Source organism: Mizuhopecten yessoensis, unplaced genomic scaffold (assembly GCF_002113885.1).
Source record: "Mizuhopecten yessoensis strain PY_sf001 unplaced genomic scaffold, ASM211388v2 scaffold6719, whole genome shotgun sequence".
Taxonomy (NCBI): Eukaryota; Metazoa; Mollusca; class Bivalvia; order Pectinida; family Pectinidae; genus Mizuhopecten; species Mizuhopecten yessoensis.
This window is the reverse complement of record NW_018406690.1, coordinates 1,879,607-1,892,425: the sequence shown is the minus strand read 5'-3', so window position 1 is coordinate 1,892,425 and position 12,819 is coordinate 1,879,607. Positions and strand designations below refer to the sequence as shown.

Below are 12,819 nucleotides of genomic sequence, written 5' to 3'. Positions count from 1 at the left end.
GTTCATGACAGATTTAGCAATTTTCCAATATTTATTTGAAGGTATAGATTGGTGACTTATTGTTTCATATTTTTTATAATAAATTCTTCAAGCTTCTCTAACAAAGTCTACTGCTTCATTTCTAGCCTTTCTGAAATTTTCCCAATTTATTCCAGTGATGTTATTTTCAGTTTTTTTGTTGTTTTTTTTAATCTATTTCATCGTCTAATTTCGCGCCTTGCATTATTGTACAACAACGGCAGCAGTAAAAAATTGATGGTATATCTTCCTCTTTTTGATTATTGATAGAATTTGTTAAAAACATTTTCAAAATAACTCGAGTCAAGACTATCAAAATTTCCCATATTATTACATTTAGAACTCTTTTCATTTTATTTCAAAATACAGGTTCGATATAAATTTTGTATAAGCTTTCTGCTTGAATAAAGAGTTTGAACAGGTAAAATCAATAACATATTGATTACTACACATTGGTGTGTTCACTGCATTATGTTTTATAAGATCAATATAATTACTGAATAAAATAACAATAGAAGTTGCAGTAGCTTATGTTACCCCAGAAGGTGTATTGATTAGATTTGTTAAGTTATATTTTGCCATTTACCTTTTCAAATGGTGGTTAGTAGGTATATTTAACAGATTTACATTTATTTTTCCAGGTAATATGATGTTAAGTAATGTGGTACTTTTATTTAAGTCTATATACATAAAGTAGTTCACATAAATGGAAAGTATGACATAATTGTAAATAATTATATCTTTTGCAAGGTATAAACAACAATAAACTGATTCATAACCGCTACAAGCAGTACATGATCAACATGAATAGACACAGCATGGCAAGTCTAGTATTATGTATATATACAAACGTTACAAACACGATACTTAACAAGATTTGGTTTGCCATCTATTATGACGTACGCACTTTCCAATCAGCATTACGATTTATATGGATTTCACAAGATACATATGACAGAGAATATTTTAATTGAGAATCTAGTTACATGTGGGGAGTCTTAGATTCGACATCTTCATGTACAATAAGTGTACAACTTATTGTAGAATGATTTGTTTGAATTGGTTCTGGCCATTAGTAATACGGATATTACAGACAATTTAACGCTATGAAATATAAACCTTCTTATTCAATGGTTAAGGCAGAAAATCACATGATTTGTTATATTACGCTCATGTTTTTACGTTAGCCATGGTACTTGCTGATAGTAAAGTGTGTATTTGGGATTTATATTTGTTACACAGGTTTGTGCATTAATTGATTGCTTGATTTCTTAAGCCTGTCTCACACAGAACACGGTTGGGCACACGGTTCCAATACGGTATACTCGGTTATACACGGGTTAACTGGTACGAGTATTGAGCTCCAACCGTGCCAGGGGATGAGTTAGTACGATTTAGACTCGAATGTAGCACGAGTATGTACGAACAGGACGGATATACTCGGTCAAGCAAGGTTTGTCACGGTTTGAACACGATTTGCAAACGATTTTCATACGATTTTTGTACGGTTCCAAGTACGGACTAGTACGGTCTGTTACGGCCTAGTACGATTTAACACGACTTTTACTCGATTTACTGGACATTTAAAGGGTTTACATACAGTCCCACCGACTTTTGTTCCATACGATTTATATACGATATTGACACGGTTGAGCTAATTCGTTGAGTGGACTTCATGTGCCGTTGTATATACGGTCTCGTACGGTCTCACACGGTCTCTCACGGTCTTGTACGATCGCTTATACGATCATACACGGACATGACACCCGTGCCAGTTTTTTAAAGTTTTAAAAATCTTACACGGCTTTCACGGATGCACTCGAATGGCCCGAGTGTAACTCGGATAAGGCCACGGTTGGTTCGGTTGTATGTACGGTTTACACGGGTGGCCAACCTTATAAGCCGTGTGTTCTGTGTGAGACAGGCATAAGCATTAGGTTGTTCAACGCTCTATTAAAAGTTTATACCACTAAAACACGTGCTTTCATATGTGTAATGTATGAGTGCATGTGTGTTTATGTGCTTGAGGAAGGGTATGCTGGACTGATTCTGACTTTGACTGCTTCCTCACTGGAAAAGCATGTCGAAAGCATAAGGCACAATATTCCTTCCAGTCGCATTATACTGACAACGCGTTAACCGCTTGTTGCGATTACCCTAAATCCTGAAGGTTAAGCAGGGGTTAAAACTACCATTTTGAAAGACATTGGTATGCTCCGTCCAGGGTAACAGTACCAATTGCCTAACAAACTTTAGCAAAAGCACCAAGGCAAAAGGGGTTTTAGGAAGTTTTTAGGAAGAGAAAAAAAAAATGCAATAGATGTGCAACGGATGAAGCAGAAGACACTGTGGAAAACCAACGATTCTGCAGGGCCCCACTAAGTAGCCGTTACGACATGCAGTGGGTTACAGCAAATCTAAACCTTTTCCGAACCTGTAGGGACATGCTCGTTACATTGCAGTAGCTGAATGACTGTTGGCACGGGGATGGTTTGGGTATTTTGGCACGGGGATGTTTTGGGTATTTTTACCGTCAGTTTAGATTCGATTTTAATGCATACTGCTTTATGTAATACAATAATAGAATCATCATGTCACTCTTTGTCATGCGTCTTTTTGCATCGTTTTCACTACAGATTCTTCTTTACTCCCCGATTGTTTCATAAATGTTTTTAACGTTATCTACTTTTGTTATGTCTAAACCTTCATAGTTGGAATGGTCCTGGGATACACCTGAAAATAAAAAAGAACACACTTTGATTACCATTCATGTTAACCTATTCCTGTATTCTGATATTTAATCAATAATGATAAGATATAATTAGGTTGGTGTTTTTTTTATTTATTTGGTTTCACTGATATCAAGTCCTTATATTTTACATATCAACTGATGATTGGTTCAGATAGGTTGTTCAACTTACTGTTTGGCTGCATTTCATAGGCTGTTGACGGTTTAGGGGGCGTTTTGATCCTCCTGCTGTTAAATAGAATTATTTCGATGATTATATTTTACACGTTGATCAGTAAATACAGTACGATGACAGTGTTCACATATGTTGCAAAATAAAGTATAAAAAACCGCTTTTCATTATCTAGTATTAAACTTTAAATCAGCACATATATGGTCTGTCGTATATACATGTACTTACGATTGTCTTAGATAAAACACAGTCAATCCAATGTTGTAGAAAACGAAAATGGCCAGAACAGTCCCAAGTATAGCGTATCCGGTTACGTCTTTAGTATTCTGTAAGTAAAGTTAGATAGTTACGACACATGATTTAATAATTGTGAAAATTGATATCATGAGCAATGATTATTTGAATGTTGTATTAAAATAAGCAACGTTTATTATAGAAATATTTAAAATACAACAATCTTAACTCAATTTTTCGTTTGAAATAACTCCCTATGTATTCATAGTTTGTACCTATGATTCTGTTCTAATTATACTTACGTTAAGGCTATCGTGGCATCCAATAACCTCAGTTTGATCTTGAGAAATTCGCTCTAATTAAATTTAGAAAAAAAACAATGAATAAATAACATATAAAGTCAATGAACAACAAACACAAATCTGATAACTTTGTCGTGTATTGCACACAAACAGTATTCTTGGTCAATTATGCGGTCATTGTAAATTCTGCTTTTGGGTTACGCTAGCCGACGGGTTTGTTGTATTTGATATTAGCTATATCATATTCTATTACCGTTTATTTCTTTTTTTATTCCAATGTGATGTTAGTGTCCCTTGTTCTATGTTGTGTCTCGATAAAGGAGCGGATCGCTCCGAAAGTTTGACAACTTCATATATAATAGATATCGCAAGATGTGAATTTACAGTGTGTGTTAAGTAAGCTAAATAAACTATCCGTTTACAGTAGGCCTGCATTGATCTACGGAGAGATTGATGCCTTCTACTTTCACAGCAAACCACAGAATATGCAAGTCATATAATAGATAACTGGGCAATAACAAAGAAACAATACGGTATATTTATGAGCAGAATCAAAAGCATTTACGTTCACATCGCGCATGTATCCAAATGAGATCCTGGTGGCGGCCCAAATTATGGCTATGACCTTCATCACTGGAAACCCAGTGTTGTAAGTGTTTCCCGCCAGCAGTCGACATTCATCACGGAAATGGTGATATTTTAGTATATATTTGACAATAATGGATGTTACTTTAAAAGAAAGGGAAAATTTACGATCGGAAAATTGGAACCATCATGCTTATAAAACTGCTTAGTAATTAGTCGTTCATGTTGGTCAGGTTGAAGTAAAATAAAGAAAAAGCGACTGTAGTGTCATTGATTTCAAATTCAGGAGGTATATACGATCTACAGGGTAAATCAATTTCTCGTTTTAAAACGCAGTAGTTCAACGTTATATATGTGAAAGTAAAATTTAACGATTTAACGCTAAAATGTAAGTTATAAACACTCATTATGATAGTGTTTATGATTATTATTTTGACGTAACCATATTGTGATTTTGTGAAAGGTAACACTAACACATTTATACAGAAATAATTGCTACAATTTGACAGTACCACGAATACAGAATGCCTTGAACAAATATGATGCTGTTAAGAAATCTTGTTTTTCGATAGTCATTAATCAATACAATTTTGAGGAATTCACAGGAGTTGCCTTATCAGGCGCTAACTACTAGTTCTATGCCACCTACCTATCAGTACAATTAGACGTTTACAGAGTGGTCAGGGCCGTTATAATGTAATGTTGTTTGTATCAGTACAATTAGACGTTTACTGAGTGGTCAGGGCCGTTATAATGTAATGTTGTTTGTATCAGTACAATTAGACGTTTACAGAGTAGTCAGGGTCGTTATAATGTAATGTTGTTTGTATCAGTACAATTAGTCGTTTACGATAGTTACCCGTGCTGCATGGTGTCCCACTGTATCCAGGATCACATCCTCCATGAGGACACTTGCCTTCCACGATCGTACATGGTCCAGCCTTACAGAAACATTCCGAAGCGCAGTCTTGCCCGAAGAAGTAATCGTCACACGCTGAAACATGAGTATTACGGGGATCATTTTTCAACAGCAACGTTGCGAAATCAAAATTAATTAATATGTACACACTATAAATGTTTTCCACTCACAGATAAAACACGACAAAGATGGAGTGAAATTGCAGTGATATAAATACAAATATGTTGTGCATTGTACAGGTTCTTTCTCAATCATTACATGTAGGTTTTAAGTGTTATGTTATGTACATTAGAAGAAAACTTTGTCATCACACTTAGAGAAACGCTTAGCATATATACAACACGAGGCTGTAACAGGAGCTGAGGTCATCATTAACACTGAAACAAAGATCTTTTTTTTTTTTTTTTTTTCTGCGTATTACAGCCTTTTAAAAGCTATGGTCACTTATTTGAACAGATGAATTAAGTTTCAATGAAAACGAATCAGCCCAAAGAAGGCACATATTGTTCTAAAAGGAGTGTCTACAGTCTACTTCCAAACCTTGCAATCAAACTCATCAAATATAGTGTCCAAAAATGTTTGGACAGAAGAATTACTCGTAGACGAGGATGTTCTAGTTGATATAGAGATCTTTTGACTTCTTGAAAATCAACATTCCATTTATTCCTTTTCCTGAGTATACAGTGTCAGAATATAGCTATAACCTTGATTTAATTGTACCTAGACTGGAAGTGAGAAGTTAGGATACTGACTTAATTAAGTAATGTTTTCCAAAAGTCTTTTCTCTTAATAGTTATACATATATACGCTCCATTTATATAAATACATTGTACCATGAGATTGTGAAAGCTTAACTACCATACGGTTATGTCCAGCAACCTGTTATGGCAGACGATCAATCTATAAATAAGAATAAAATACCTGAGATTGAAAGCATGATAAGTATATTCATTTTGTGACCAACTTTCTCTTTCTTTATGTAAAAAAAAGAAACAAGTTATTTACGTTTTTCACACGTGGATCCGGTGTAGCCTGGTTTACAACCTCGCATACAGGTTCCATTTCCGGGGAAGCATAGATTGTTGGTACAGTGTGCTGGACAGTCTTCTGCACAGTTTAGGCCATGCTTGTTTATTGGACAACCTATGTTTGATATGTATTAATATGTATTCCAGTATATCTCGTCTAAGATATTTCAATCATGATATGATAAATAAGCTAAATTACACAACTTACGTCTGTCCAACAACTGACTGTCGAAAATTCACAAAAACTTTTAGTTGAAATAGATATAGCTAATACAATTAAATTAGTTTTCTGTCAGTGCACGAAAAGTGTCAAAATTAGAATCAAAAGAGTTTACGGATGGCAAAGATATTTCTATCGGACTATTTGTTTGAAATGTTATTTAATGTCACTTATACAATATGGCATTCATGTTTGCCGGGCTGCTGTGTCTTTAAGACTACGTTGTCATAATATTCATTTTGGATAGACTACCTGCAAAATGTGTATCGGATAATCCACCATACTGTCAAAAATGATCAATATCAGCATGGTACGTTGTAAAAAAGTTTACTTTAAGCATGTGCAAAATCTGGCATCGGCTGGAATTACTTAGACTATCATGTCGTCTGGTTTATTTATAATTTAACGCTTGCAGCGGTCTTCATTTCAATGATACACGTTTTATGTTGTATGTTCAGTTTAATGGTTTCTGAAATACTACTCAGCTCGAAAAGCTCCATAGAAATGCCAGGGGAGATAACACCTGACATACTAATCTCCGAAAGACGGGATGTATCGCCAGGGAATTACAGAGATACGTTATGATATATATCACCTAAGTACAACTATATGAATGACAGATGATATAACATATTTCACACAAGGTCGTTATTACCCAGAAGAGATTTGAGAAAGGCCAAAGATAAAACCCGAAGTACTATTTCTCCTTCATACAGCAGGCATGTCCAGGAAATACACAAACGATAACATCGTTAATTCGTGACATCTTATCATAAAAAACACTTCATGGAATTACAAAGGAAATAACCCCTGATAATAGCGCATGGATTACTGGCCCTTTGAAACATAGCACATAGCTCCAGGAAATGGCAGAACATAACATCTGGATAAAGATCCCTTCGTAACACGGACAACAACCCCAAAGAGAAGGTAGAAGATAACACATAACACAATAACTATAGCCCTTCGTAAGATAACACCGGCATAGCTAGCGCTTTGTACCTCGAAAAACATCTCAGCGAAATTACATGGATACTTGCTGGATAATAAGTCATTTGTAGACAGAAAACTATAAGAAATGACAAAATTTAACACCTGGATACCTAGTCCTTTTTAACAACGAAAATAACGCCAAGAAATAGCAGAAGCTTACACATGGGTTACTGATCCTTTGTACACTTCCAATGGAAGGAGAAATATGAAACACTAGACATAGCAAACAAAAACAAATACAAGCAATAGCCTGAGATAACACCTTTCTATTTGTATGCCCCATTTGAGAGATTACGATTTTTGACGATTTTTGAAGATTATTTTATTTGAGCCAGAAATTACGATCGTCTTAATGGAAGCTGCATGTAGTAATATACAACATTTGATCTATCTAGCTTACATAAGCCACTCTAAAACACTTTACAATACATAAGTTAGATATACAATTAATACAATTAGCATATATATTAATCAATACAGTTTTAAGGAATTTACAGGAGATGCCTTATCAGGCGCTAACTACTAGTTCTATGCCATCTACTTAATGTATCCCTATGTGGGTATGCCTGTGTGTGTGCTTGAGATGTAGTGTGTTCTGTTTGTAGTGGGACCGTGCTTCCAAAGACATCCTTTATAGTGCCACCTCACTTGAATGCTAAAGCACAGATACCGCAAAATCGACCCTGGACCAATTTATACTCCACCTGGGTTGTTGGAGTTGTGTGGGCAGGAAAAAAACACATTCTCTGAATATCCATGCGCACGACGACATTGGGGATCGAACCGCGGTCGCCTGCGTGTAAGGCCGGGGTGTTAACCACTCGACCAATCCGCCACACGTAATTGGCTTCTACACAAAACTCATAATTGACACATTAATTGCATCACCAGTAATGATAAAACAATACTGATACATTGTGTGGATATGCTTTTACGTCTGGGTGGAGCTGTTAAAATGTAGATGTCGATTCAAAGTTTCGATTTTATATTTCATTTATCAGTACATTTATGATTGTGTGCAATCTTATAATATAATTAGTATTTGAACTGAGTTCCTCATTAGTAATATTAAGTAAATATATGAACACTATTAAAGCAAACAGATTATTGGTTATTGATGGAGTTGGTGAAATGCATAAAAGCATTTTTTCAATATTCTCCGAAAATCCTAAATGTGAAACGTGCTTTTTAAAATGTAAGCATGTAATTATCACTAAAATTTGAAACACACACTGTATTTCTTCAAATCCAATGTCGCCGTACCATCCTAAAGGGCATAAGGGTTTGTCAATACTTGTACTGTTTCACCTTGGGGAAAACACTGATAAAATATTATTATATAACATATTATAATATTATCATTTTTAGGAAAAAAAGTTTTGAAAATAAACCTGGATAAATATCAATGAATACCAAGAAACATTGTTTGACATGTTTGCATTTATGTTCAAATATGAATTTTCAAAGTACATGCATGATTCAAATTCAGGTCTATTCGTTGTGTTATTCATTTAAAGTAGCTTTGCTTTTTTTCTCTCTCATACATCATATACATAAATTAAGAATAACCAGTTTTACAAAGTGGTCCCTGCCATCCCGCTGCACATCCGCCAGGACACGACCCGTCGGTAATATTACACGTACGTGGACCTCCCTTACAGTCACCACATGTGTTTTCACAGTTCGGACCATACATACCAGGGGTACAATCTGTGTAGACATAATAATAATAAGAATGTTAAGACGTATGATGTAAGAGCAGATAAAAATTATTTCAGAATCTAAGTGAGTAAAATGTTTTGAACTTTGTTTTAAAATTATGTTATTAAATATAAACAGAATATGCCCCTAATTAATACATTGGTATAATGTGATTTTGAATATTTAGATACATCTATATATACTGTATATGTATGTGGGATTGCACAACGTAATACGATGTTCCGTGCGCACACAATGTACATGGTGTATGACCGATGTGTGAACGATGGATGTACGCTGAAATACTGGGCGACTAAAACTAACGTTGTGTGATGGCAATCATGGTTCCCGTTTGAGATCAGACAGCGCTACGACATGAAAAGTGAAAAAAATGGATTACTATCCTCATTGATCTGGAATGTCCTATCATTGTCTGAACGCAGTCGTAGACGTTCCTAACAGAGTCCTAAACCAGAGGTCCAGAGAGGTCGGCCACGCACTCCGGACAGTTAGGTGCGTCCCGTAACATTCCGGAAACTCGGCCGATTTTTTCTAGTCGGATTACAATCGTGACTATGTCGTGACAGATTCTGATGTGTCGGAAAAATTCTTAACAATGCACTGTGTTGTCTGGACGGTGTCTAGACGGTGTCCTGTGGATCGGGACGCTGTCGTGATGTTCTTTGCCGTTACTTGCGGATTGAGTCCAAACTGCGTCCTGATCTTGCCGACAACGTCGGTTCACTGTCCGGTCACTGTCTGATCTCTGTCGGATCGCATTCGGGAGAATGGGGTCGCTGTCGGGACAGGGTTGCTTGTTCGAGTCACTGCGCGGCACAGTGTTGTATCTTTGAGCCAGAGACTTTACCCCGCTTGTTCCAGTCTACTCTGTAGATGTAAATCGAAATGGCAGCTCCGGCTGTATGCTCCCAAGGAAGTTGAGAAAGATATTGGCTGGTTGCAAAGGCCCTTTAACCACGGATAATAATTTGTGAACCGCTTTGAGACGGACTACGAACTACGATAAAATGAACGTCGAATTATTATTATTATTTTAAACAAATGTTTTTACAAATTTGTGAATTTCCCGCCATGAATCACAGGATCTTGATCAGAATTTTGACAAGTTTCAGGGAATGGTCCAATTAAGGTCGGCAGTAAAAATCCTTAATGTGTGACTGAGGCCTTATCTATATAAAAAAAATAGTAAGACAATTGCACATTTGTGTGGACATAAGCGCACAACGAGGCGAACGAATGTTGAATTGCACGACTGTGCGGGTAATAAGTGCCAATATGTGCATGTGCATGCTATATGTACGATGTGCGTACTATGTAAGATGTGCGCGCTATGTACGACGACACAACTATAACTTTAAAATCATATTTCAATGTTATACATGTAAACATGTTATAAACAAATCCATTTACCGTAAGTCTAGTCGATCTTAAATGACGTACCTGTGTCACATGTGTTGCCCTGTTTACCGGCAGCACACCCGGTCAAACACGTGCCATTGATATGGTGACATGGTGCCCCGTTGAAACAACGTCCACAATGACGGCTACATTGCGAGCCATATTTCCCTGGATCACACACTAAAAGCAAAGTTATTTATACATGTCAATCTTTATAAATCAAAATTATTCGTAAAAATACATTATCATTATATAAAATACTGCAACAAAGTCTACAAGGAATTAGTCAAGTATGTTTTTCATCAATCTTAAATACTTGTACTTGTATTTCACGGTACATTGTTTTCCGATTGGATTCTTTGTTACATTTTATTCACGGCCTTTGCAATAAATTTTCATCATTTCATTTTTTCTCCGAGCTTGATTTAGACATAATGTTCAAATTTGCAATAAAATTGCTTTGGCCAATTAACTGATCATGGTAGAATTTCTAAGAAACAGATGGAATAAAAAAAAGTGAAGTCAGGAAAACGTAAAGATAAAAAAAAATATAATTACCTTAGAAAGCAATGGGAAAATATTGTAACGTGAAAAGTTATCACTCATTACTGTAGGGGTATTTATTTTCCTCATACAAACCAGTAAACTCTAAAATGTTGACATTTGATAAATACGTTTGTTAACATCTCAAAACAAAGCAAAAACATTTTATTATTTCTGGGCGAGTAAAATGAAAAGCGGAACGTGATTATAAACGAATACTTATTTTTCCATTTTATCTGAGGAATCCTCACTATTTTCTTTAGCTCGGTCGGAATAATTATTCTAAATGTCTTCATTTAGACTCGGAAATAATTTATCTGATATAGTATATTACATTTATCATATCAATCAACTATAATGAGGATTCAAAAATTCCAAAATGAAACAGACGCAAATTAAAGATTAATGCGTAAAGATATGTTGAGCATGTCTTATATTCTAATACCTTCAATACACGTTTCGACCTTGTATCCAGGCGAACAGCCAGATCTGCATGATCCATCAATGTGGTGACACGTAGTTGGTCCATTTATGCAATGGCCACACTTACTTCCACAGTTGTCGCCAAATGTACCATCCACACACTCTGTAAAAATAACGGTCTAAACAAGTCTTCAACGAACAGCTTCGATTATCTGTAAAATTAAAATCTACCTCGAAATAAGTTAAACCTAGGCTATTTGGTGGCATCATATGTTAAACAATTTGAGCCGTGTATAAAACTGAAGAAGAAAATACGAAACGTTAATACCTTTATTCACGAAAAAAACATTGCACTGCAGTTGTTTGATTTATTAAGAACATACGAATAATACGATGTTAACTTAACGCTTAAAACAAAACAAAAGGACAGATAGGCATGTATTGCTCACTTGTCATCATTTAATTTTTATACAACAATTATGAAACAAGTTATTACAACTCATACTAATCACTCTTGTTGGACCGGATGTAAGCACGGCGGTAAATGTGGGAGGAAACCGGAATATCAGGATAGAGCCCCCGTGGTCGGGCTGGTTACCCCATACCTTTCCATGTCCGATAGCGGAATCGAAAACCCCGGCCACTGTGTTGAAAGCAAGTGTGCTATCCACTGCGCCACCCGACCACCCAACGTGTCATTGCAAGATGTCTTTTTTTTTACTTTTCGCCATAGGAAAATTGTTGGAATACAACTTTCTTTTATATTTTTATAACCTTCAAGATTGTTTTTTATTCCGATCCCTTAGCTTAAAGCCGAATATCATGACCTAAACATTTTTGGTAATAGAGAGGAACTAGCTTTTTTAAAGTGTTAACAAATGTGACCCTGTGACTTGGAAGGCTGTTTTTTAGAAAAAGAAAATATATATTATACTTCCATCCATATATGCTACTATACACATCGTAGCCTTTTATTGTTATTCAGAAGAGAAGAGTCGTTAAGTTAAAACAAATTTGACCCCCGGGGCCTTAAATATTAGCAAATGCTACATTGTATCCTTTTAAATAGCTTCAACAGCCCTTCAATCTAGGATAAGGTCGTCATTTATTGGCAAATTATTTATACTAACGCATCCCGCTAAAGAAAACAAGTATGAACTCTATACATCGAAAAGTCTCTGATATATCATTAGATAAAATCCTGCTTAAATGGTAGACTTTCAAGTATCTCGTGAATATAGTTAATCATTTTTTTCAAGTAAAGTAATTTTAAAAATAAGAAAACCATTTAATACAACAAACCTTCACACAAAAAACTTAATTTCATTTAAATTGAAGCAATGCTTCAGCTTTTTAGAATATTCATGTTAGAACCGTTTTTCTTTCAGACTGTCAAATTTTCACACTTCTGGCATTTAAAATCTTATGCCACGAGAGAACAACCGAACAATTGAACCGTTTTGCTTTAATAGAAAACTTTAATTACCACTTTATTTCAATTATACAACCATTC

General features: G+C 35.5%; 1 protein-coding gene across 3 annotated transcripts in view; it reads right to left on the bottom strand.

Annotated features, from left to right (window-relative positions):
- Window positions 1–665: 665 nt before the first annotated feature.
- LOC110452542 (multiple epidermal growth factor-like domains protein 10) overlaps window positions 666–12,819 on the bottom strand; it is a 30,115-nt gene continuing 17,961 nt past the window's right edge. The window contains exons 6-14 of one of the 3 annotated variants that reach the window (XM_021501148.1): window positions 11,329–11,469; window positions 10,383–10,520; window positions 8,790–8,930; window positions 5,985–6,122; window positions 4,920–5,054; window positions 3,476–3,528; window positions 3,168–3,265; window positions 2,940–2,995; window positions 666–2,751 (exon numbers count right to left, since the gene is read on the bottom strand). In XM_021501148.1, coding sequence (XP_021356823.1) covers window positions 2,663–2,751; window positions 2,940–2,995; window positions 3,168–3,265; window positions 3,476–3,528; window positions 4,920–5,054; window positions 5,985–6,122; window positions 8,790–8,930; window positions 10,383–10,520; window positions 11,329–11,469 — 989 coding nt within the window. In that variant the 3' untranslated portion in view covers window positions 666–2,662. The remainder of the gene's footprint in view (window positions 2,752–2,939; window positions 2,996–3,167; window positions 3,266–3,475; window positions 3,529–4,919; window positions 5,055–5,984; window positions 6,123–8,789; window positions 8,931–10,382; window positions 10,521–11,328; window positions 11,470–12,819) is intronic. The other 2 variants (XM_021501149.1, XM_021501150.1) reach the window with 2 other exon arrangements.